The sequence below is a fragment of the Sardina pilchardus genome, chromosome 21 (assembly GCF_963854185.1).
Source record: "Sardina pilchardus chromosome 21, fSarPil1.1, whole genome shotgun sequence".
Classification (NCBI taxonomy): domain Eukaryota; kingdom Metazoa; phylum Chordata; class Actinopteri; order Clupeiformes; family Clupeidae; genus Sardina; species Sardina pilchardus.
In genome coordinates, this window is record NC_085014.1 from 19,667,463 (window position 1) to 19,694,962 (window position 27,500).

The 27,500-nt window shown below is 48.6% G+C and overlaps 1 protein-coding gene across 1 annotated transcript in view; it reads left to right on the forward strand.

Annotated features, from left to right (window-relative positions):
* The window catches only part of enox2 (ecto-NOX disulfide-thiol exchanger 2), a 252,632-nt gene that overhangs the window by 207,828 nt on the left and 17,304 nt on the right, over positions 1-27,500 (forward strand). The window contains exons 10-12 of the mRNA XM_062524767.1: positions 7,653-7,759; positions 14,118-14,232; positions 21,914-22,104. Of these exons, the coding sequence (XP_062380751.1) occupies positions 7,653-7,759; positions 14,118-14,232; positions 21,914-22,104 (413 nt within the window). The remainder of the gene's footprint in view (positions 1-7,652; positions 7,760-14,117; positions 14,233-21,913; positions 22,105-27,500) is intronic.

The following is a 27,500-nucleotide window of genomic DNA, read 5'->3' on the forward strand; positions in this document are numbered from 1 at the left end:
CACACACACACACACACACTTGTACACACACACACGCACACACACACACACACACACACACACATTCACACACACTTGTACACACACACACACACACACAAACTCTTTTACACACACACACACACACACACACACACACACACACACAGCTGTTACTGCTGCACACCGTGCTGGAGAAATGACATGAGACAAGCTCGGTTAACAAGGCCATAAAGGGAGAGTGGGAGCGTCTTTGAAGGTAGTGGAGTAGTGCCCCCCCCCACACACACACACACACACCCCTCATACCAACCCCCCAATCCACTCCACCTTCCCTAATGTGTCCATCAGGGAGCAGCCATCCATACAGGTACAGGAGTTAGCGTAAATCCAGGCCAGAGACTCCGGGGAAGGAGAGAGCCTCCTGGAAGAGAAACAGGGAGGGAGACAGACAGAGAGAGACAGAGAGATAATATAAACCATATAGTAGTATTAAGTAAGTTTCTTTTTTCTTTTATTTCTTATTTTTAATGTGTTGATTGTTTCCAAACAGATATTGTATCTGTTTGTATTGCTATATGTCTGCTTTGGCAACACTGCTTTGATGAGTCATGCCAATAAAGCTACCTTTGAATTGAATTGAATTGAATTGAATTGAGAGAGACAGAGAGAGACAGAGAGAGACAGAGAGAGACAGAGAGAGACAGAGAGAGACAGAGAGAGACAGAGAGAGACAGAGAGATAGAGAGAGATAGAGTGAGAGTGTGTGAGAGAGAGAGAGAGACAGAGAGATGGAGGGACTGAGAGAGCCGGTCTCTCAGGCGCTGTACCCCCTCCACTACCGCGGCTGGCAACACTAATGGATGCAGTCGGCTCATACTGATGCTGTCCATTACCAAGTGGTGGGTTCTGTGGCACACTTGTGAAAGCAGCAGGAAATGCTCTGATCTACACTGTAGGTAGCAGCTGTCTGTCACGCCATTCACATATGAAATGTCTCAGGTACACTTTAGCAATTTGTTCAACATGGTGTGTGAGTGTGTGAGTGAGAGAGAGAAAGAGAGAGAGAGTGTGTGTGTGTGAGTGAGTGTGTGTGTGAGAGAGAGAGAGTGTGTGTGGGTGTTGGGTAAGGAGGAGTGAATGTTTGTTTCTTTGTTTGTTTGGGTTTTTTTTTCCTTAAACCCGTCGTCACCTGTTGCCCTCGTTGGTACAACTCCTGCCAAGCCTGACACAGAGAGAAATATATAATGTTACCCAACAGCAGTGCAAGTGCAAGAGCTGTTTTGTAAACAATGATACAAAAAACCTGTGAGAAAAACAACTTAGCCATGCAGAGAGACACTGTTAAACCTCCGTCACAGTCGAACACAAACAGAGGCGTCTTTCTTTTCATCTCGCCTCCACACACAAATAGTCGCATTTGCACTCCTCGCACGCCTCACACTCACGCGATCCCACAAAGTCTGAGCGGTGTGACCCCTTACACATACAATTACACACTTAAACACAAAAGGCATCACCCTGGGTTTCAATTCTGTTAAAGGCTCCACGACTTGTTATGTTGCTATTACGCATGTGCTGTGCTATTGTGTGGAGACTAGAAGGTAAGTCGTTCCAGAGGTCTTTAGCGTTCTCGGGTCTGAAAAGCAGGAACAGGTAGAGTATTTTTGAGTGGTGGTGGTTGCATCAGTACACTCTCCACATCAGCAGGTCCCTTATTTCTGTTGTGTTTTAAATTCCCCCCCACCACCCTATAGTAGAGCTACAAGAAGCCCCTTTTCAGACAGCTTGGGCCCCTGGGTATACAGTATGTCTTAGATTAAAGCTTGTGTAGTAGCTTGTATAGACGCTGGACAGCTGACCTGATGCCATAAAGAACGCCATAGAGTAAAAGTAAGTAAAGCAACCAAATAAAGAAGAAAAAAAAACCTAAGAAGTGAAATGATTTCATTGAAAAGATATACAACACATCTCTGTTGGCAGACACAAAAAAACACCTCCCACTTCTGTTAGCACAGTTACTTTAGGCCTCTCTTTTTCCCTCTCTCTCTCTCTCACTCTCTCTCTCTCTCTCTCTCTCTCTCGCTCGCTCTCGCTCTCTCTCAATTTCTGCAGTCGGCTGATCAATAATTTGATTGATTGTTAGCAGGTGGATCTTTAAGGGGTAATGGATATGGTGATTTGCGCCTGGCCCCACTTCTCAGCCAATGGGATCGAGGAAGGGTAAACACTGGCGAGGAGAAACTGATGTTATACTCAGCCCACACTGGCATGTCAACAAGCAAGCGAGCGGCCATGGATAAAAGCCACCATGAGCCTGGCATGCTCTCTGGGAACGAGGCTTTGTTGGGCAAGGGTCTGACTAACAGAACGATTGGTCCCCATGCTAAGTACAGTAGCCACTCTTTTGCTTAGTGGGTCATCTCTGAAAAGGATGGAACGAGAGCAGACAATGGAACGAATCATGTGATTTTTTTTTTTTTTTTTTTTCTAAGCCCCCTTTTCAATTTTTGGAGGGTGAGCACTTTATTTAGAACTGTCCCCCAAATGCGAATCCACTGGGTGAGTTCTTCCAGATGCCACTTTTTCCTTCATTTTGAAAAAAGCCACTCTACATTTGGGGCCTTTATTGTGGTCTTATTCCCCCAAACATCACATGAATGTTTGGCCTAGTATCATAACAAGCCAATGGCAAACAAAGTGCCCACTTATATTCAGTAGTGCTCTCTGCAATGTCCCATTTTTCCTTCTTTGGTTATTGTTGAGCCAGCTGCAGGTTGGAATCCATGCAAACCCCCTCTCCCCCCTGTTATAAGACAAGCATTGCGCTCCCTGAAATGCCCGTATCCAGGCCGCAGTTTATGCTGATGTTTGGTCTTGTTTTGCTTGTCTTTCTTTTTTAAAGACGTTTTATTTTTACTTTGTCTTTACTATGTAATTACTTGGCAGGATGCTGTAGGGTAAGCGATGCTGGATGAAGTCATAGTTGTCTATGTTCATGGTAATATTTATGCTCCTTTGTAGACACTGTTGTCCAAAGCAATGTTATATTTTAACCAATGACTAAACAAAACACAGCAGAGAGGTAGCTCACTCCTCCCTTCAGTGCTCTCTGGGAAATTCCTCAGTGTTTTGTTATTGTTAAGGGGACAGTCTGTCTCCAAGTTGTTTGTTTCCAGTTCATGGAGTCAGGGCTATGTGTGAAGACCTGTTTTTTTTGTGCGGTGTTCTCAGACAATGGGGAGCTAGGAGATCATGAAGAGAGTGTTACATGTAAGAAATCGCTTAGCTTCGCTTACCTCACCTCAGACCCCATCCACCAGATAGATCCCGTGGAGAATACAAGTGGGAAAAGTGAGGAAATCACCAAACTAATTCTCAAACAGTGAGGGTTTTAAATCACTTCCGTAATCCTCCCGCCCCCCCCCCCCCCCCCCCTTCCCCCCCAACTCCATGGATACACGTCAGACTTCCGGGAGATCACTCCTAGAATATTCCATCAACGGAGATGATTCCGGCTGACATTAACGGACTGACCTGGATTGAAAACATGAAGCCCCTGGCGCCATTTCCAAATGACTCTGCCTTTATCAGCCGCCAGCAGGCGGGTCCTTTGATGTGAATCTGTCAGGACTAAGTTCATCCCTGCTGTAATAACGCCACGGACCTGCCGTGATTGAACGTCCGCGTGTCACGGCAGTCAGTCAGCTGATGGAGCGCGAGCCGGAAGATGAGAAGTATCTGCGTCAAAACCGGAGAATCGCAGCATGTCCACAGATAGCGCAACGGCATGTATAGACAACTTGGCACATGCAACCCAGAAATCATGTTGTCATGGCTGGATTGTCTGCAGCCACACACACCCTAGTAGCACGCACATACACACACACACACACACACACACACATACACACACACACACGCACACACACAATCAGACTCACTCTCAACAGGCATATATACAGTATATATATATATATATATATAAAACCTGAGTCCATACGTGCATGCTGCATGCACACACCAAGGCACAACCTTGCTTTCTTCCCTGGCCTCTCTATCGATCCTCCCCATCAAATTAAAGCATGCTGAAGTCACTATCGATCCTCCTTCGTCTCTCTCGAGCAACCACCACTACCCCCCCCCCCCTCCCCCCCACAAGCCCACCGCAACCCACCCTTCTTCAGATAGGCCTGGTGCGGCCTTATTGACTCCCCAGGGTTTATTAAGACCCTTTGAGAAAGTGGAGGAGAGAGAGAGTGAGGGAGCCCATAGATTTAGAAGCATAGAGAGAGAGAGAGAGAAAAGAGGGGAAAAGAGAGTAGAAAGAAGTGTTAAGCCGTGTGTGTGTGTGTGTGTGTGTGTGCGTGTGTGTGTGCGCGTGTGTGTTGAGAGCAGGGTAGATCTTATGGTTGGCTATCTCTGAGAGGAGGGAGGAGGAGGGGGGCGTCTCCTCAGAAGTATAGCAGTCACTTTTTCACGGCTTGTTAAAGGAAGACACCGTCGGAGCTTCCATCTCCCAGCATCCCCCGCATCATTCATCCTGCCCGTGTGTGAGGAGTCTTCAGATATGCTGCTCGTGTTTCATAACCGGCCCTCTTCAACGAGTGGAGTGCAATGACATACCACTGTGACTGAACGTAGCAGTGATAAAGAAACGTTAGATTAAAGCATGCCTTTCTATACCATTATAGATATAGATTCAAGAGGAAGTATGGGGAGAAAAACAGTTCTTCCTCCTGAAGTTTGAGGAGACTTTGTTCGCTTGAACAGAAAAAAAAAATCTCCTTCTGATCCTGTCGTTTTATGGCACAGTGCACATTAAATTCATTGATACTGGAATGTGTCTTGCTGCACAATGTACAGCATGGAAGTGTTTTTCCCTCCTGCAGAAAATGCAGTGCTAAAAAGGTTTTTTACCAACCTTTAAAAGGCAGCTTTGGCTGTGCAGGCTTTAATGTGGCACATGGATGTTTGAACAGTTAGCAATCCCTGCTTTTGTAAGCCAGACCCCTTCCATTTAGCCAACACAATTGAGCAAGAACGGCTGGTTTTTAAATGGCCTCCTGCTCATTTGGAATATTTTGATTGCCATGTGGGTATTTTTCCATCGTTTTTTTTTTTTTTTTTTTCTCCGACGTTGGTGTCGCTATGGACTGCGTTTGTACTGGCACCTCCACACCGCCACCAAGGCATTGCCATGTCTGGCTTCTCTCTCTCTTTTTTGCCTCCCCCTCTCCTCCTCCATCTCCTCCTCCTCCTCCTCCTCCCTCCTCCTCCTCCCTCATCTCTTCTGTTCCCTACCAGCTGGCATAGACTGCCACACTTGAGCTAAGCGGGAGCCATGATGATAGAATTCATTTGCTGAGGAGGGGGAATTCACTTGAGACGGCATTGCCCACAGACAAATGGGAAGGCGCAGGGGAAACGGAACATCGTAGAGCGTGACTCCCGCAAAACTGCATTACGAGCGAAGACGTAGAATGTCTTAATTATTGACCCAGCAATAGCTGAGCGGCTGAACTCGCTGCCAGTAAGCACTTAAATGGATTGAATGACTTAAATATGCAAATGCAAATGAGACATTGGCTGCACTGCACATTTTTGCGACTTGCGTGCACTGTGCCTTAATTGCCAATAAACTACGTATTTACTTGACTGCATATTTACAGACGTTCTCTTTCTCGCTCTTCTCTTTTTCTCTCTCTGTCTCTCTCTTGCACTCTCTCTCACTCTCTCTCTCTCTGTCTCTATTGTATTCTGAACAACAGTGTTTCAGAAGGTGGTGTGTGTGTGTGTGTGTGTCTATATATTTATTGGTGTGTGTGTGTGCGTGCATGTGAGTGAGTTTCTCCTCCCATCAGAGGTGTGTTACAGATGGCTGCTTCACACTGCATGAGATTAACGGCTCGTAGCAGCGTTGCCTCTCCCTCTCCCTCTCATCTGGTCCTCCAGCCTCCCAGCTCCTCAGCTCCTGTGCACCACGATGGCCTTCCCACCATCCAGTCGCCATTAACCCCCCACACACTCGCTACCTCCACCGCCACCCCCTTCCGCCCCACTTGCTTCGGTTCATTCGTTATCTGCAAGCCAAACTCTGGAGAACACTCCTTTCATGTCTAGCTAGATTGATGGCTTACTGGAGGGGGTGATATTAATGGCTTGTCATTATGGCAGAGCATCCTATCTCTTCCTTGGCGGCGTAATGAGATAACAGAGGCCACAGGCTGAAGCCCTGGGTTCATCTGGACTTAGCTCGAACTCCCCCACCCCCACCCCCCTCTGCCACTTAAGCAGCAGCAGCAGAAGAAATTCGAAAAAATAAATAAGTGCAGACACTTCCTTTGATTTCTGCTTCCTAAACATCAATGAAAGGCGAAAAGTGCTAGGCTAGTTGAAGAAAAAACCCTTCTTGTGCACAGCCAGATGCATCACCGCAGTTGTCGATTCTTAAAGAAAATTCTCATTTCTCAGTCTGTCAGCGTATTATCGGTGGCATGTTGGGCAGGAATGTTGGGCTCAACCTAAGGGGTTTTTGAACCGGACACGAGCTGTTATGAATGCAATGTTCTCTCTTTCCACCACTGCCAAAACAAAGAAATCTGCCGCTAGCTGTCTGGTTCTCATGCAGTGTTCCAGTGGCCGTCTGCAGTGTTTATGTTTATTTTTGTGTTCATTTATTTTAGGGCTGTCAAGCGATTAAAAACAAATGACAAATAAGTTGCACAATTTTCTTCTTATTAACAGTGAACTTTAAGTATGAGCACAGATTCGACGCAAAACAAGCCAACAAATTTCCACAAAGCCATTGAGGTCATTGGCTGACAGATTAAAAAGCATATTTTTGATGCACTATAATAAAAACCAAGGCCGATATAAATTAAATGCCAGTTGAATTTTAATAAGGTCCATTAAATATGAAAAAGAAGGGACAGAGGAAGAGAGAAACAAACAGCAATGAGAAGAGAGAAATCACTTTTTTTTACCAAAAAATTACCATGCCATTTTATTTCCCTCACCAAAATGTTGACTAGATTTGAAGCATTATTTAGCCCTCCACTCCTCTTGCATGTCAAGAGTGATACCAGTGGGTGCAGTACTGTAGGTCATGGACCATGATCTTCATCCTAGCTGTCGAGTTAAGTACAGCCTTCGACAATGACAGAGGCTGAATCACAGTCATCTGTGATTAATTAATGCTAAATTGTTCTAAAAATTAGCAATTATTAATGCGTTAATTTTGACAGCTCTAATTTATTTGTTGAGTTGTATTATTTATCTATTTTTTTTCATGACGGTTGTCACTTCAAGGCGGGGGTGGAATAATTTGCCCAAACACAACCTTGCCCCATCCCTCTTCCCAAACCCTCCCCTCAAAGTAGTCCCACCCCTGCCCTCAACGCTGACAGAACCGTCCGGGAGGCCCGCCTCAACAGACACAGCACAAAGCTGTACCGTGGGGGAGAGGTGGGTCGGGTGTGGGGAGGGTTTTGGGGGGGGAGAGAAAGAACAGGGGAGATCGTGACTGCCTTCCTACCTGACGCCACTTTTTCACTCCTCTGCTCCCTCCCACTCGCCCCCCTTCTTTCTCTCTCTCTCTCTCTCTCTCTCTCTCTCATTCTCGGGACGGTTCTTTCTGGCCGTGGCCTTCCCCCCCCCTTACCCCGCCACAGTTGAGCAGATTGTGTCTGTATTCCACGCTGCTTCCAAACAAAAGGCATGGGACCATTTCTCCAAAGCCCAGCGCAAGAACCTGGACATGTGGCGCAAGCAAGCAGAGGTGGGTCTTTCTCCTTTTCTCTCCTTGATGCAGTTTTATGTTGCTGTTCACTCTCATGTCTCTCCACATGTGATAACCACACAGTTCTTCTCCCCCAGCAGTCAGGTTATCGGCCAGGTGCATGGATCTTGTTTGTGTAGGTCCTCTCCCGCTACTCTCCTTCCGTATACTCTCCTCCTCTCTTTCCCTCTTTATCTCTCTCTCTCTCTCCCTCTCTGTCTCTTTCTCTCTCTTTCTCCCTCGCTCTGTCTCTTTCTCTCTTTCTCCCTCGTTCTATCTCTCTCGCTCTCTCTTTCTCGCTTGCTCTTTCTCCCTCACTCTGTCTCTCACTCTATCTCTCCCTACCTCTCTCGCTCTCTCTTTCTCCCTCACTCTCTGTCTCGCTCTCTCGTTCTCTCTCCCTATCTCTCTATCTCTCTATCTCTTTCCCACTCTTCCTTATCACCTCTGTGCTCTTGCTCTGGTTTCTCCACTGACCTCTCCCTCACCATCCCTCTGTTCCTCACTCCCCCTGGTGGGTGTTCCGTCTCGCGGGCTGGACATTGATTGGGAGTTAAGCAGGGTATTAGAGGCAGGCTAAACGCTCGGCTGCATACAGGCTGCGGCCGGATGGCCTCGGTGGGCAGACAGACCGAGAGAGCATGTGTGTGTGTGTGTGTGGGTTAATCTCGCTGCCTTCCAAGTTCTGCTGTGAAAGGTAACACACATGAGTGAGCACACACATACACACACACACACACACATTCATTTACAAACAATCCATGTTCTCTCTCCAAGGGGGCAACCAGCGAAAGGTAACTTCCAGCAAACTCACACACACACACACACACACACACACACAGACTCTTGAGCCTTCATGTTGGGTCTCCGAGGATATTGTGTTTTGCATTCTGTCCTCATACCCAGCCCTGTACATGTCATAATATGCTTGGCCAAGGCTCCAGTACCGTGCCACTGCCATTACACACACTATGAAATCCACATGCCCCCCATGTGTCTTTTGTAGCAAATTGGGGTCAACTCTCCCTTAATGTTGACAGCTAATAAATTAATGAGTCCTGACAATGTTTGTTCCTCAGCCACTACCCAATAAATTTCACATTAATTACCTCAAGCCTTTTTAACATCATTTTCCCCCCCTCACACGACTTTACGCAAGAGCCTTGGCACCGGTGCGTTTTATGGTCGGATTGGTAAGTTTGGCTTATTCACCGTCACTCTGGGGGCGTTGGCACGGTGAGAGTGAGTGGCAGGCGATTAAACAGCCCCATTTGTCACCTGCCTCACAGCAGCGAAACAGCATTTCTCCGTGGATCACAAGGCGGAAGCTGATTATTTCTCACGAGACGCTCATCCATGGAAGGCACGGAACAGAGTCAGTGTGGCTGAGGCAGACTTTAGGCTTCATCCCACAGAGGAGAGAAGGAATTCTCACGGGGCCCTCTGCCAATGCATTCCCTCATAAGGTCTTCATACCTGATGCATAGTGTGGTGTCTCACCCATTTCCAATCCCTTAAACGGTTTGTGAAGGCAGGCAGATTGGGCTGTCAGAGGCCCATGGCTTTTTTTAAATCTCTGCATGTCATTTTGTGCCTATTATATGCGCAATATATCAATTTTGTGCATATAATTATATAAAATGTAGGTTTGTTAATGGCAGGTGCATCTACAGTATGCATCATGTATGATGGCGTTGTGACTGCTATCAACACAAAAGATGAACGCAGTGACCTCAGACAGGAAAATGAAACAGTAAGCATAAGGCTGACCTCTGTGTGAGTTAGTAGGTCGTTAGAATCGACCCAGAGGACAGTCTGTAATTCACTGCTCTGCACCAATGGATGTGATGGATTTGCTCCAGGTGTAGGTTTGGGTCAATGGTCCGGTTTAAGGCTCTCACACAGAAAAGGTAGGTTGCATACCAACACCAAGGCCTCGTTTTGCTTTGTTTTCCAAATGTTCTCCTTGGAGAGTTCCCCGTGAAAGTGTGACGAGCAGAACTCCAGCACTTAAGTTGAATGTAACAATTGGGTCGTTATCATGCATTCATTAATATCATGAAGCTCATGTGCTATATTCCCATTAGGATTTATTTTCCTTTGTTTTCTTTTTTTCTGCTTTTTCCAGTACACTAGCTTCTTTTAATTAGCAGTAATCCAGCTCATTGCCAGTATGGGGAGAGCAGGGGAAAGAAATATCCTGTTTTGTCTCCAACTCTTGAGCAGCAGTGTTAGTAGTGTCTTTTAAAGGATTAAATTTGCTGACTCATTCTTCAGTTCTGTTTGCTGAAGCTTGGGTGATTTGTTTTTTGTCGTTGTCGTCGTTGTCATTTTCGTTTTCGTTTGTTGCTTGGCCATAATGCACACATTACTTTTTGGAGTGGAGGGGTTTGGCGAGCCATCCAGGATTCAGCTCATTACCGGAGCAGTAGCCTCATCCTTATTGAACGCCCTCGTCTCTGTCCTTCACCAGGGAGGGGATGAGAGGTGAATGCCGAAATAGTGAAGGAGAGAAGGCGAGACTGCGAGAGCTCCCTGCTGGGACACATTTATGCTCTGGCCAGCCCCTCTGGCCTGTCATCCACCCATGCATTAATCCATATGTCTGCCCGCCCAGCCATCCATCCATCCGCCCGCTCGTCCGCTCATCCATCCTTCACTTTCAATTGCCCACTCACCCAGCCAGACAGTCACGCGATCCGTCTGGCCACTCATCCATCACTCCATCAAACTGGCCATACGGGCCTCTCATCCACATACACACGCACACACTGCAGTCTTCTATATTGTCTATGTGTTGACCTCAACAAATGAAAGTGCCTTTGCCCTACCCCATCCCGTGTTCGCCATTGAAAGCTCCTCTGGGTTTTCTGTGGCTGTATTGGCCTCATTCCTCTCATATACAGTATATACACATACACCCTCTCTCTCACTCACTTACATACTCGCACTCACACATGCTCACTCATACATACACTCTCACACACACACACACACACATATACACACACACACACACACACACACACACACACACACACACACACTCACATGCGCACACATACACTCACTCACATATACTCACTCACACACATACACATTCACACACACACACACACACACACACACACACACACCATCTTCCCTCTGCTATCCCTCGGCTGTCTCCATCCGTTTTCGTCTGAGCTGATGTTTATGTTTATGCACAAGGCCCGAGTATCAGCCATCTCTGATGTGGAGCAGCCAGGGGAAGAACAGCTCAGGGGCACAGTCTGCACTCCAGAAAAAAAAGGGAAAAAAATGAACGCGCCTGCCTGCCTGCTAAGATGTGCTCAGCTGCCGCGGGGATTTGTTAGTAAGCGGTTAACTACGATAGAAGCCGTGCAGAGAGAGGCGGCGTTTTTGTTGTGATTTTTCGAAATGAAAATCAACAGCATTTTGTGACCTTAATCAATCTGTAAGCAGCATTAAAGCAAACATGCTGCTTTTCAATCTGTTCATGGTCTTTGCGTTTACAAGCCTCGTGTGTAATAGCAAAAAATGAAAACCTGTTAACAGGAGAAGGAAGCTGAGTAAATCCCCTTTCATTCTCTCTCTCTCTATCTCTCTCTCTCACACACACACACTTATTTCCCTCCTTACACGCACACACACACACACACAAACTCTCTCTTTTTCCCTCCTCACAGGCAAACACACACTCTCACACACACACACTCACACACACACACACACACACACACACACACACACTCACTCACTCCCTTTCCATCTGTCAGGCTCATCCAGCCGGCACATGTCTGTCGAGAGGTTTGCATCCTCTCTCTCTCTCTCTCTCTCTCTCTCTCTCTCTCTCTCTCTTGCTCGCTCGCTCTCTCTCTCCTTCTCACCGTGCGGCCTGTGGTTTGGGCGACACCAGGTGACAGGTGCAGTTAGTCAGGCTCTCTGCATGCCATTAGCCCGGTTGCCGCCAGCACGCTGAGTGGCTCGATCTGTTTGGACAAACCGTGAACCGCCCCGGCTCCCCCGTGGGCGGACAACACCGAAGGTAAGTAGCCTCTCAGATCTGCTCCCGCTGCTGGCCTTGATCTGGCAGTAGCCGCCTCTTCAGCCTCCCCCCAACACCCACCATCCCTCCCTCCTCCTCCTCCTCCTCCTCCTCTTCCTCCTTGTGTGACTTGCGTTGGTAAGTTAGCGCCGGCCAGTGGATGGCACGCGTCTCTCTTGAGAGGTCAGTAAGTGCTTGCCAAGCCCTCAGCTCGTGTCAGTGTCAAGGCCTTAGGCCACGGCCTTGGATGTGCTGCTCTGAAGGTCAGCAGACATGGAAAACACACACACACACACACACACACACAGACACACACACACACACACACACACACACACACACACACACACACACACACACACACACACACACACACACACACACACCAGCTCGGGGTGCAATTTGCCTTTGCGCAGACCGGCCGTCATCGTCGGTGTGAAGTGCTCTGGAGTCTTTTTGTTTTCGTTGGCCTGAGGCGGTGTAGTTTTGGCCCAGCATTAGGAAAGCCTGTAGCTGAGCCCATAAGCCCGCTGTCTTCCAAGCGGCAGCTGCGCGGTGAGCCAGCCACAGCCCCGTTGCTAGCCCGCGTCTCTGAGCCACCCAGATGGGCCTGTTTGTGTGTTTGTGTTGCCACTACCTGTTCGCCCTTCTAATTTGCCAGATCGTGTGTTTTGCGTGGCACCAGACAGATGGTTGTGTTTGTGGCTGGCTTTCGGAGATTGTGGCCGGAAAGCAAATACATGTTTCTGTGTGTGTGAGTGTGTGTGTGTGTGTGTGTGTGTATCCCCCTCCCTGTGGCATACGTCAAGTGTTTGCTACTCATACCCCATTAGCCCTGAAAGAGAGTAAAAAAGAAGAAACTCAAAGAAAATTGCTACGCCTCGCAGACCTTAACATCTGCTCCTGTCGCCCCCCAGCAGAGCACATGGGTGGAGCCCCCTGCAGGCCAGTTCTGTCATTACCACAGTCACGTACGCACACGTGTGTGGACCTCTCTCCCCAGACTAGCACCAGCCAGTGACCCGAGCAATGACACGGGCTGCGTCAGTATGCTAACGAGCTCCGCTGTGGCTCTCCATAGGAGGACGCAATGTCAGCCAGCAAGCCTGCCAGCCAACCAGCCCTCACCTGGCCCACTACCATGGGAGCGCTTGAGAGGGGCAGTGTGCTAATAGCCTGTTGACCAGTTCACACGCCCTCTAATTCCATTGATCTGCTCTTTGTTTTGTGTGCGACGTGAGAGCAGTGAGAGGGACTCAATGGCTCGGTTTATGGTTAATGTGCACGGACCTTGTAAAACAGGCAACATGCTGTCGTGGCTCTGAACATGCTCCGCAGGCTCTGTTTGCGGGTTTGCTTCAGCCAACATGCAGCCATTTTGGGAAGGGGTGGTGATGGAGCAGCCAAACGAACAGACACTCAGTTTTGGAGAGTGTGGGTTCTCTGCGTTAAGTGTGACATTGTTCAGGTGGAGCATTGCACAATGACACAGTCAAAATGTGAACATCAAGAGCTATTGTTATGCAGCATATGTTTGCAGTCTGGTTGAAATTCATTGTTTTTTCCCCAAATCCACAGTGCGTTTTTGGCATTTTGATTTTTTTTTTTTCCCCTCCACTTCAAATCCTCCTAAGCTGTCGCCCGAAGCCATTACTGTTGAAACAGTCAAACGCTCCATTTCCCTTTGCCTTTCAGCTCGCGAAGTGAAGTATTCTGAAATAATAAGGTCACCTGAAATTATTTATAATCATCGGCGTCATCTTTCATCCTCATCAGACGAGGTGGAATTACGTGCGTGGCTCTAAGTGTTAAATTAGGCTCGGTCAACACCGGCGACGCCCGGGGAGAACGGCGAATTCACATCGCCGAGGATACACAGATAAGGTCAAGAGAACTCTGCCAGAGGACAGAGCCTGGTGATTCATTACATGGGCAACAAAATAACCCAAAAAATAACGTAAAATAAATAAGTGTGTAAGTGGTGTTTTTTTTTCAGTTATCATCCTAACTGGTTTTTCAGTTATTTGACATGTTATTTGACATGTTAATGTCAGTGTTATTGCAAGTGATAGCTATTTGCAGAGCAAGTGTTGAGAGTTGAAAAGGAAGAACAGAGGTGTTAAATGGATAATGATGGAACATTTGAAATCAGTGCCTTTTTAGGTTTGGGTTTGCAGTTTTAATTTTTAAACAAGCTTTCCCTCTCTCTCTTTCTCTCTCTGCTTCAATCACATTCTCTCTCTCCCTCTCTCTCTCTCTTTCTTTCTTTTTCTCTCCCCCTCCCTCTCCCCCCCCCCCTTTCCACTACAGGAGATCCGGAACATTCACAATGAGGAGCTGATGGGCATCCGGCGCGAGGAGGAGATGGAGATGTCGGACGACGACATGGAGGACGTCCCAGAGAGCAAGGACCCGGATGACTCAGGTAACACCACACACACACACACACACACACACACACACACACGCTCTCTCTCACCCCCCCTCCTGCTAATCAGCCTGCTATCTGACTGCCGATCCCCCCCCCAGTGTCTCTCCATGCTTCCAGGCCTCAGCAGCCCTCATCAGATAAGATGCTAATTAGATGGATTATCATGCCCACCAGTCCTCCTCTCTTCCTCTGCTCCACTCCGCCAGTGCAGAACCATCATGAAAGATTAGCGCCCGCCAAACAGCCGGCGCGCCTCCTCCTCCTCCTCCTCCTCCTCCTCCTCCTCCTCCTCCTCCTCCTCCTCCCCTCGTCTTCCTTCTAAACATTTACACGGCAAAGGCCAAGGATGAGCATGAGCCAGAGCTGTTGTACCAGGCTGGGGTCCTAAAGCCGTGGCATCTGAAGGCTGGTAGGAGGGATGGAGAGGGTAGGAGGGACTCACGCCCATTTCTGTTCAGGGTCACCCTATTTCTCATTTTACCTCTCTCTCGCTCTCTCTTTTCGCATCTCTTTCTCTATCCCTCGTTGTCTCTCTCCCTCCCTCTCTCTTGTAACGCTGCCAGTGGGGGTGGCGCTGAAAGGCCACCTCTCTAATCTCGGCATGTGGATTGTTCACCGACCAACTGCAGTGAGTTGGCACCGGCCCTGGGCCCTGGGCAGTGGGCAGTGCCACGCTGGCCGAGCGCTCGCTTCTGTGCCCGCGTCCGCCACAGATGGCGTCCGGGCAACAGGCGGCTCACCTAAGCCTCCTCTAATGCCCGCCTCGTCCTGAGATATGCCCGCTCAAAAGGGGCGGCACTAAATGGGGCGGGGGGGAAACGGCCATCATAATAGCTTATAATAGGTTATGGGGTCACGGTGATGTCAAGTGTTCCAGGGGTGGGTGGGTGGGGAGGGAATGTGACTGATCAGCCAATCAGGAACCCCCGCTTCTCCCAGTCCTCCAATCGAGCGCTCACTCTCTCCTCGCCAGCCAGCGTGGCCCCCAAGGGAAGCATCAGGTCCGAAGCACCAGACATCAAATCAAAGAGCCGGAACTCAGATGGTGATGGGCTACAGCCTTTTTTATGAACTCATACACACACTTGCACACACTCTTAATTTCTCTCGTCCACACTGCGCACTCGCGCGCACACACACACACACACACACACACACACACACGTCCTCTCATCTACACACACAGATTCAGGCAGGCTGAACGAACTTAGTTCCTTTCTGTTTCCATGTTTATATGTGTGGAGGGGGGCTTTGAGTGCTGCTTTCATCTCACCACACACACACACACACACACACACACACACACACACACACACACACACACACACACACACACACACACACACACACACACACATACACTCACACACACTCCTTTCTCTCTTCCTGCCTTTCCTTCTCTCTCCCTTCCTGTCTCTCCCTCTCTCTCTCCATCATCCTGAACCATCTTTGCAGGTGTGACATTGGACCCTCGCTCCCTCCCTCAAACACACACGCAACGGTTCCCCCTCCCCTCTCTTTCTACACCCCTTAGCATTCCTAGAGACTCAGCTGTTGACCGAGTCTCCCTCGTTAACATGCAGATATATGCAAATGTAGTCCTTCATTTATCACCCTGCTTTTTTTTTTTTTTTTTTTCCTTCGCCATCTCAAATCGCTATCCTCTTCATGCATGACCTTGGTTATTAGAAAACAATGATAACGATCACTGTCAGCTTGGCTGTCAGATATCTGAAAGGATGCCGTGAAAAGGGGGGGAGAAGATGGGCAGAGATATGAAAAGAGAGAGAGAGAGAGTGAGTGAGAGAGAGAGAGTGAGTGATGGAACGAGTGCGTGCTAAAGGCAGGGCTGTGGGTGTGGTGGGATTTGGTGGGTGACTGAGGTGGAGAGGAGGGGGGAGTTAGCCTCAGCGCCCCCTCATTTATGCAAACATTTCACACCTGCTACACATGACTAGCGCCCGGCCAAGCCAAGAGGCTTATTCGCCCTGCATCCCTCTCTCCATCCTTCTCTCCATCCCTCTCTTTATCCCTCTCTCTATCCTTCTCTCCATCCCTCTCTTCATCCCTCTCTCCATCCTTCTCTCCATCCCTCTGTCTATCCTTCTCTGCATCCCTATCTCCATCCCTCTCTCTATCCTTCTCTCCATTCTCTCCTCCTCCTCCTTCCCTCCTCCTTTCCTCCACTTTTTTGACATGCTTTTAACCTCACTTTTCCCTCGCTCACATACACACACACACACACACACACACACACACACACCCCTCTACTTGCCTGAAGTATTGGCAAGCCAGTAACAACCTAGCACCAGCATTTTCACCCCAGCCAAACCAGCCCTCATGTTCATTTCTCTCCCTTGCATCCATTTTACACACACACACACACACCTCCTTTCTCCCCCTCACCCCCTCTCCCCTGCTGTACTAACTCCAATCAATGGTAACAGGCAGGTGTCTTCTGCCAATTGATATAGCGCGGTGAGACACAGGGCCCTGCACTTTCTCTCCTGTCAGCATCTCGGGGGCTGCGCTGCGGTCGATAGTGCTGCTTGCCATAGTGCAAGGTGAGAGAGAGAGCCCCCTGCCCCACTCACACACACACACACACACACACACACACACACACACACACACACACACACTCTCACAATACACGCAGCCCCACACCCCCACCCCACTCTCTCACTCACACGCACTCACAACACACACACACACACACACACACACACACACACACACACACACACACACACACACATAAACACACACACACACACACACACACACAGCCCCACACCCCCATCCCACTCTCTCACTCACACGCACTCACAACACACACACACACACACACACACACACACACACACACACACTCTCACAATACACGCAGCCCCACACCCCCACCCCACTCTCTCACTCACACGCACTCACAACACACACACACACACACACACACACACACACACACACACACACACAGCCCCACACCCCCACCCCACTCTCTCACTCACACACACTCACAACACACACACACACACACACACACATAAACACACAGCCCCCCAACCCCGTCTCACACATACAGTACAGTCACACACATGCACCCTGCTCCCCAAGTTACCACCCCTGTCTCCCTCAGTCGGTAGCTTGATGAGGCCCAGCAATCAATAACAGCACCTCTCTCTCTGTCTTCCCCTTTTCTCTCTCTCTCTCTCTCTCTCTCTCTCTCTCTCTCTCTCTCTCTCTCTCTCTCTCTCTCTCTCTCTCTCTCTCTCTCTCTCTTCCAATCACTCTCTCTCTTTTTACACTCTCATTCTCTCTCTCTTCACACTCTCTCCCTCGTTCGCTTACTCACTCTATCCCCCCTGTGGGGCTAGCACACAGCATGTACCTCTCTGCTGTTTGCTTCTCTCATGCACTCTCAAATCTCTCTCTCTCTCTCTCTCTCTCTCTCTCTCTCTCTCTCTCTCTCTCTCTCTCTCTCTCTCTCTCCGGCTCTCTCTCTCTTGTCATTGGCTCTTCTATAAAGTACAGTGTTACTTGGATAAAGGTGAAGTGCTTTGTCTGTAGTCAGGCGTTTTATTAGCTGAGCTGCTCCTAAATACTCCGAGACTTCTGCTCTGACAGCTCATTCGCTGGAGAGCCTTTGCGTTCATTAGCGCATTCGAGGTGGGGGTGGGGGTGGAGGCTGATGGGGTGGGGGGGGGTTCTACGCACACAGAATCCCAGGATCAAACTCAACCCCACCCTTCATCTCCACAAGGCTCCCAAAGCCATCCTTTGATCTCCGTGGGTATTTCCCACTCCTGTCTGTCTTTTCATGTATTTGGGACGGTGGAGGTATTTCTTAAAACAGACTTATATAATGTATGTTTTGTGTGTCTGTGTGTGTGTCTGTGTGTCTGTGTGTCTGTGTGTCTGTGCATCTGTGTGTCTGTGCGTCTGTCTGTGTGTTTCTCTGTGTCTGTGTCTGTGCATGTCTGTACATCTGTGTCTGTGTGTGTCTGTGTGTGTCTGTGTGTGTGTGTGTGTGAGAGAGAGAGAGAGTGTGTGTGTGTCTCTGTACGTGTCTATACATCTGTGTGTGTGTGTGTGTGTGTGTGTTGTGTGTGTTGTGTGTGGATTAGAGTCTGCACTCTAATTGAATAGGGCACTGCCTCTCTCTGCCCTTCCGCCTGGAGTGACTGGTAAAGGGCTGCGGCGCATCAGTTTTAATTACCGCCATTTGATAACAATACGGATGGTACATTAATGCATTTCTCCCATTACTATTTAATCCCCTCTAATTAGGCCGAGATATGTAGCCATGGAGAGCTCCGCAGTGACGCCACCAGCCCTTTCATTGCACAGACCCTAGATCCTTTCTTTCTCTCTTTCTCTCTCTCTCCTCTCTTTCTCTTCCTCTATCGGTCTTTTTCTCTCCCTCTCTCTGTCTCTCTATCTCCGTTCCCCTCTCCCCCGCCCGCCTTTCTCTCTCTCTCTCTTGCTCGCTCTCTCCTCTTCAATTTATCCTCCTTCCTTTCAATGTCGCTCTCGCCCTCGTTCTTTCAGCTGGCCTTGATGGACTGCACTTTGCTCATCCTCTTCACTGGCCGCGCCGGGCACATTGTGTGTGTGGTCACATAAGTGAGCTTGGCTGTGTGTGTGTGGGTGTAAGAGAGAGACGGGGATGGAAATTAGCACCCGCCAAATGCGGTTGAATTTGTGTCCTGGTGGGTGAATTTGGTCACTTATAAATAAATAGAGCTAGCATGCCACAAATATACAGTCAGCTCCAGTATCCGGTATTTTGGTATTTGACAGATTAAGATTAAGAAAGTTTCTGTAAGTACCATATAAGGTTACCAGCCTATAATGGTACAGTAAATCGCACTGATTTGAAGTAATGACCACTGAGTTAGCCGCCCACTGAGTTAGCCGCCGCCTGCAGCACAGGGGCATTGCTTCAGTTTCTGCCACTGATCTTCTATTAAGAAACTGTCGCTATGCTTTCATGTGCCACTGCTGGGCTTGTTTCAGGACGACTGCATGTATATGCGTAAATTTAGCGAGATCTGTGGATCTGCGTTGTATCTTCACAGGCTAATATTGTCACGCGTGTAGTTCTCTTTTGAAGTGGCCTAGAACTCTTCACAACTCAACACATTACAGACTGTATATAAGAATGTACAGCAGACCTTACTGAACACAAAGGTGTAAATCATTCCCCTGTACAATTGCCCGTTTCAGAGTAATATGGTTTCTATGTCTCCAACTTTGGGCTTTTGCAATCCTTGATTTCATAAACGGCCAAATACAAAATCAATGTTACAAATATTGCCTAGATAAGATGGATCTTAAAATCAGATAGGTATTTAAATCAGAGGATATACAGCTCATGGCTGAGTGATTGTCAGTATAGCCTTAAGGTTTATTGATACTAAGCATGCATGTATTTATGTTTCCTAAAGATGAGCTGTGCTTAAACTCGCCAGTGCATGATTTCAACAGACTAAATTGAAAATAAAGGCTAAACCTTGAATATATCTGGAAATACTTAAATCAGATGATGCACAGTGTACAGTAGTTAGATCAAGTTGGATCATTGGATTAAAGTCTTAAAGGAGCCACGCCACTTTTATGGCCGTACACTATGGAATCTGTTGATGACCTTCAGTGTTGTTGCTGCTGTGCATGGAGGACAGGCCAACACTGGTGGTGATAGGGTTAAAGACATAGGGTTTAATTGTATCGCAATAATGCCGATAACAGTGATCATTTTGGTTACTATAATCATCATATTACATGTTCATACCGTATCTCTAGTAGCCGGTGAAGAAGTTGAGCCACAGTGGCAGGTGGAGAAGATATTTAACTTCCATCCCTGGTCTGTGTGTGTATGTCTGTCTGTGTGCGTGTGTGTGTCTGTCTGTTTGTGTTTGGGTGTATGTCTGTCGGTCTGTCGGTCTGTCTGTCTGTCTGTCTGTCTGTCTGTCTGTCTGTCTGTCTGTCTGTCTGTCTGTCTGTCTGTCTGTCTGTCTGTCTGTCTGTCTGTCTGTCTGTCTGTCTGTGTGCATTTGTGTCTGTGTGTGTGTCTGTGTGTGTTTGGCCTCATAGTGAGAGAGAGAGAGAGGTTGCAGAAGTAAAAGTAAATGTCTGTTATTGTGCTGCGGGCGGCCATCTCTCTTCTGTCTGCAAGCCCTTCTCTCTTCTCTGACCTCCTCTCTTTCATCCCTCCATCTCCACCGCCTCTCTTTCTTTCTGTTTTAAATTGCTCTCTCCTCTGTTCAGCAGTGCTCCTTCAGGCTTCTCACCTGCATCACCTCTGTTATTTCTCTGTAACTACATATCACTCCTCTTCGTCTTCCTCTTCTTTATTCTCTCTCTCTGTCTCTGTCTCTCTCCCTCTCTCTGCCCCCCTCTCCACCCTCCATCTGTCTCCCCCCTCCATCTCCCTCTCTCTCTCCCCTCTCTCTCTGTCTCTCCCCCCCTCCTTCTCTCTCTCTGTGTCTTTAAACACAGCCCATTTGAATGGTTAATTAGCGTGCTGTGTAGGGGAATGTGTCTGACCTCCCACCTCCCCAGCTCTCACGGCGCTAATGACTTAAGAGCCCCGATCAGGTGTTAGCCACTGAGCACGCTTGCATCTGCCAGCAGCAGCACGCTTATAGACGGGGTGTGTGAACTGAGCGGCGGCGTCAAGATCAGCGCACTCTTTTTCACACCGACACACCGCGTGTCCACGTCTCCTCCTTCTTGTAGGTCTTTGTCAGTTTTCCCTCTTTTCTCTCTCTCTCTCTCTCTCTCTCAATCTCTCAAATTCAAATTCAAAGGAGCTTTATTAACACAGAACGCACCAACATACGAAACATCAAGACACATCTCTCTCTCTCTGTCTCTCTCTATCTCTCTCTCTCTCTCAATCTCTCAAATTCAGATTCAAATTCAAAGGAGCTTTATTAGCATGACTGTATGGGTGCACAGAACGCACCAACATGCAAGACATCAAGACACATCTCACTGTCTCACTCTCTCTCTGTCGTTTCTGTAAATCTTTTCCACTCCAGCTTTTTCGAGTACTTTTCTTTCTTTCTTTTTTTTTATTTATGTCACTGTTTTGATTCTTCTCTCTCTAGGATTAAGCCCCCTAATCCTCTCTTTCCATAGCTTCACTCTGTTCCCTTCCTCCTTTCCTCCATCTCTGTGCTGCTGATGAGATTTCTATCCCTCTCAGGCCTGTCAGTTGCACTTGCTCTATATTTTATTGTCAATCCAAACACACACACACACACTGTCACACGCACACACACGCACACACACTCACAACCACTCTGTCTTTCCCTCTTCCTCCTTTCTCCATATGATCTGAGCCTGAAGGAAATTTGAACACAATGTAATAAAGGATGTTTCAAAAATCTCAACACCCCCCTGTGTTTCTTTCTCTCCCTCTTGCTCTCTCTCTCTCTCTCTCTCTCTCTCTCTCTCTCTCTCTCTGTCTCTCTCTGTCTCTCTCTGTCACTCTCTCCCCCCTCTTCCCTCCCTCACACTCTCTCCCTCCCTTCCTCTTCCTCCCTCTCTCTCCCTCCCTCCCTCCCTTTTCTTTCCTCTCTCTCCCTCCCTCCTCCCTCTCCTTCCCTCCCTCCCTCCCTCTCTCCCTCTCTCTCTCCCTCCCTCCCTCCCTCCCTCCCTCTCTCAGGTCCGGCTGCGCAGGCGGAGGCTCTGAAGGAGGAGAACGACAGCCTGCGCTGTCAGCTGGACGCCTACAGGAACGAGGTGGAGCTGCTGAAGCAGGAGCAGGGCAAAGCGGCGCCGCAGCGCAGCGAGGAGGACAACACGCGCCAGCAGCAGCTCAGCTTCCTCCAGCAGGCCCTGCAGGGCATGCAGAAGGTACCGCCAGAGCAGGCACGCACACACACACACACACACACACACACACACACGGGCACACACACACACACACGCACTCAAACATGCACGTACACACACAAACACACACACACAGACGCATGCACACACACATGCGCGCGCGCACACACACACACACACGCACACACACAGACGCACGCGCGCGCACACACACACACACACACACACACACACTCAAACATGCACGTACACACACACACGGGCACATGCAGGTACAGGCATACATACACATTCACACACAGATGCACACATATTTACACACACACAGACACATTCACCCACACACACAGGCACACATTCACACACACATTCACACAAATAGATACACACACGTGTGCGCGTCCACACGCACACACACTTCACAGTATGTCAGCCAGCCACCGCAGGGCAAATAGATAGCACACACAGACACAGATAGATGTATTTGTGTAATACAGAATGCCTGAGACGACACAAACACATAAAAAAACAGTAGATCATCTTTTCTCTGTTGGCCCTTATGAAATCGCATCAGGTGCAGCACACACACATACTGTGTGAAGACACACACACACACACACACACACACACAAACAGATACATACACAAGCACAAGGTCACACTGATTTCCAGCTGCAGACGGAATCTTTTTCCAGATTCTGTTGGTTGCATAATATGCAGGACACACACACACACACACACACACACACACACACACACACACACACACACACACGCACACACACAGTCACACACAGACACCAGTTGCTGTTCATTTTGTATACAGAGCTGTAGCTAACTAACACACACACACACACACACACATACAGTGAGGAGCATATGTATTTGATACCATGCTAAAACAGGAATATAAATCATCATTTGACAATTGATCTTAATGCCTTAATTAATAGTTGACCCCCTATGTAACCCTATGGGAAGTAGGCCTATTAGCCTGTTTGATTTGCATTGAGCTAAGTGAGCATCAAACAGGCTAATAGGCCTACTGGAAAAAGCACCATGCCAATCTCTAGCTATGGTGAAGGGTATGTGATGATGTGGGGCTATTTTAATTCCAACGGCCAAGGGAACTTCATCAGGATGCATAATATCCTGGATCCATGAAATAGCTGGCCTTTAAAAATAAAAATCTGCCTGCCCCTATGTTAGCCCTATGTGTTAAATTCCCATAGGGTTACATAGGGGGTCAAATACTTCCTTCCCTTAGCATTTAAGGAAAACATTTATTTATTTACGATACATTCTTCAATCACAAAGAAAATTGGTGTCCTTAGCGGTTTTATTTTTACTCATTTTTTTAATTAAGGCATTACGATCAATTGTCAAATGATGATTTTATATTCCTGTTTTAGCATGGTATCAAATACAAATGCTCCTCACTGTACATACATACATACATACAAACATATACACACACATACACACACAAATACACAGACACACTCTCTCTCTCTCTCTCTCTCTCTCTCTCTCTCTCTCTCTCTCTCTCTCTCTCTCTCTCATTAAGCCAGCCTGACAGATTTTTCATGGCAGAGTCAGCGAAGCATGTTTAAGGACATAGATCCATACATGAATCCTGTCTCCTCAGCTCCACAGGCCTCGCAGGAAAGAGGAAATTGATGGAATATCAACACAGATACACACACACACACACACACACACGTTCAGTTGTCTCTTTGCCTGTACAGTGCTGTGTTTCTGATGATGAACCAAAGCAAAGCAGAAAGTGTGTGGTGGTTCTCCCCCACAGCTTGTTAACAGCAAAGAAAAATGAGTCTCTCTGACACACACACACACACATACTGTACACACATGCACACACATGCACACACATACACACACATACACACACTGTGCACACCATCAGTTAAACCCACACACAGCTGTAGCATCACTTAGTCACACAGACATTAACACATTAACTACGCAGAACACAGCCAAACTTGTTATCACAAGCTCACACACTTTAGTATCACAGCCACCAGACCTCTCTCTCACACACATACACACATTTTACGATTTCTTAGTTTGGCCTATCCTGTGAGGCAATCATTCTTCCTCGTCAGAGGAGAGATGAGTTTGGGAGCAGTCCCTTACCAGTTGGGTTTCTCAATGCCAATTATTGGTAGACAGAGCCGGACCTGTAGAACTGAGATTAGCTACTGGCAGGCCCACCTTTCTCCAAGTCTTGTGTGCGCGTGCATGCGTGCGTGCGTGCGTGCGTGCGTGCGTGCGTGCGTGCGTGCGTGCGTGCGTGCGTGCGTGCGTGCGTGCGTGCGTGCGTGCGTGCGTTTGGGGCATCATGTTGGATGGAGAGCTAAGCAAACACAGACCTGACCACTGCAGTGACTCTCCTCACACTGAAGGACCAGTCGTCTCATTGGGTCATCCATCTGGACTAACATGTTTGCACACGCTCATGTACAAACAGACGCATGCGCTTCCCCGGGTATCGGGCAGTCAAAGGTACAGGTAGATTCGAAAGTATGGGTGTGTTTACAAACAAACAAACAAACAAGCAAGCAAACAAAACAAGTGCACACACAAACACATATCCATATATGTTCGCGCATGGAGCAGTCCTCCCATGCTGCAGGTGCCATCCCACCTGACCTTGGCAGCCAGTGGAGAGAGGACAGCTGATAATGAGCTCTAGAAAAGCCTTAACGAGCCCTAATGAGCCCTAACGAGCTCATCCGTCCCCGAGACGTTCAGACAAAGTTGGCCGACCCAACCCCACCCGAGTCCAACACCCCCCGGCACCTCACCCCACCCTATCGCCACGGCAACCTGGAACATCTTAATGCACCTTAGTGCTCACGGTGTGCGAGCAGCAAACCGATTCGTCCTGCTGAAAAGCAGACACTGACGACCGTCTCAGTCCACCCCGATGGCGAAATTAGCCTGAGCCTGGGACATGGTGGCAATTTCCCTTTCCTTAATCACCACTCTCACACACACACACACACACACACACATAGACACAAACGTACAGGACACACACACACACACACACACACACACATAGACACAAACGTACAGGACACACACACACACACACACACACACACACACACACACACATAGACACAAGCGTACAGTACACACACGCACAGACACATACACAAACACATACACACCCCCCCCCCCACACACACACACACACACACACGTACATTGCACACACACATACATACGCATTTCTCTCTTCCCCTCTTCCTCGCTCTCTCTCTTACTCTGTATCCAGCTGTCAATGCCTCCGTTTCTCTGCTTCCCAGCATGCCTTGCTCTGGCGCGTGCTGGCGTGCTGGGCGCCAAGTGTGTTTTATTCATGAGGGCCCCCCCCGCACCCAAATAGAAGCTGAAGGATCGCCTCGACCGAGAAGCAGCTGTACAGCCAACCTGCTGCCTGTCAGGATGCGCAATGGCCAGCCCACCGCTCCCACAATGCATCGCGCTTGACCACACTGAAAGACACACACACACTTACACGCACGCTCACACTCACACACACACACACATACACAGTCACACACACACACAGTCACTCTTGCTGTGAGTGTTGTGGCTGTCTGTATATGTTAATGTGTCATTAGCAAGGACTTCCGCAGAGACGAGCGAACAGTTGGTCTGTTTATTCCACCCACACGCTAACATATAACAGCGCAGCCAAGCCTGGTTGCACCCATCGTTTGTTCACAGCGAGCGTGTGCGTGTGCGTGTGCGTGTGCGTGTGCGTGTGTGTGTGTGTGCGTGTGTGCGTGTGTGCGCATGTGCGTGTGTGTGTGTGCGTGTGCTTCGCTGTGTGTTTGCGTGAGTGTGTGTGTCAGTGAGTGAATGAATGTGTGTGTGGGTGTGGGTGTGTGCTGGTTTACTGCAGGCAACAGTGCCACCCTGACAGCATGGAGCATCCGATGCCCATTGAGAGCTGAAGCAGCTGGAGGGAACTTCAGTCAGGCATCCACATGTGGGATGACACACACACACACACACACACACACACACACACACACACACAGATATACACAAAGAAACATCTGTCAGCCACACACTTACACACAAACAAGCACACAGATGAATGTGTACACACACACACACACAATGTCACGTGAACGCACCCATGAGTGGTTGGATATAGGGCTGTTGTCAGGTTTACGTCAAGTAAGCCTCTCACCTATAACAAAGTACGCACTTGGGGACAGCAGTTAGACAGAGCAGTTGGGCACCCCCCAAAACACACACACACACACACAGAGAGAGAGAGAGAGAGAGAGACTCTGAGATAGACAGAGGCAGTGCCTTGAGAGAGTGTCTACAGATCCTAAGCGAGATCCTAGGCAGCGTTCGTCTCTGCCCGTTACCCCCACCCTCCACACACACACACACACCCTGAACATAATCACGCTTTTCACCTGAGCCGTGCCAATGAGAGACGGAAAGGGAAATATAAATATCCTCCGGGCTTGGCACTCGCGTCTCCACCGCCACCACCACCACCCCCACCCCCACCAACACCCCCACCCCCAAATCAGCCTGTCAAAATATTCCCTCCGCATAGCGCACATCCGCACTAATACCGGGGTTCCAGGGGAGGCCAATTACTGTCTTATCACGAGTAAACAACTAGATAGCACCGCCAAGCCAGCAGCCACAAGAGAAGAGACGGAGAAGGGAGGAAGGGAGAAAGGAAAGTAAATAAGACAACAGCAGCAACAACAACCTGTGAACGCTGGCAGACGCAAGTGAATGGTGTGGGCTTCCGTTCGCTTGGGTTTTCAGACCACTGGGGAAAAAGGAGAGGAGAGGAACTGAGGATGGGGAGTGAGAGAGAGAGATAGAGAGAGAAGAAGACAGAACAGAGATGGAGAAAAGAGAGAAAAGGAAATGATGGAGGATGGTAAGGGAGAGAGAGCAAGAGAGAGAGAGAGAGAGAGAAAAAGACAAACCCGAAGACAGAACAGAGATGAAGAATAGAGAGAAAAGGAAATGACGGAGGATGGTAGGGGAGAGAGAGAGAGAGAGTGAGTGAGTGAGTGAGTGAGTGAGTGAGTGAGTGAGTGAGTGAGTGAGTGAGTGAGTGAGTGAGTGAGTGAGTGAGTGAGTGAGTGAGTGAGTGAGAAAGATAGATAGAGAGAGAGAGAAGACAGAACAGAAGACAGAACGGAGATGGAGAATAGGAATAGGTTTGACACCAGCGAGCTCCGTCCCCAACCCATCCACTCCCTCCCCCCCACCCCCCACCCTGCCTGAAGCTGATGGTGACAAGGCCTGCTTGATGAGGCGTGAGCCATCGGTCTGGTTGGCTGCACAAAGCCTGTCAAAATACCCCAACATCACCAAATCAGGGGACATTCACA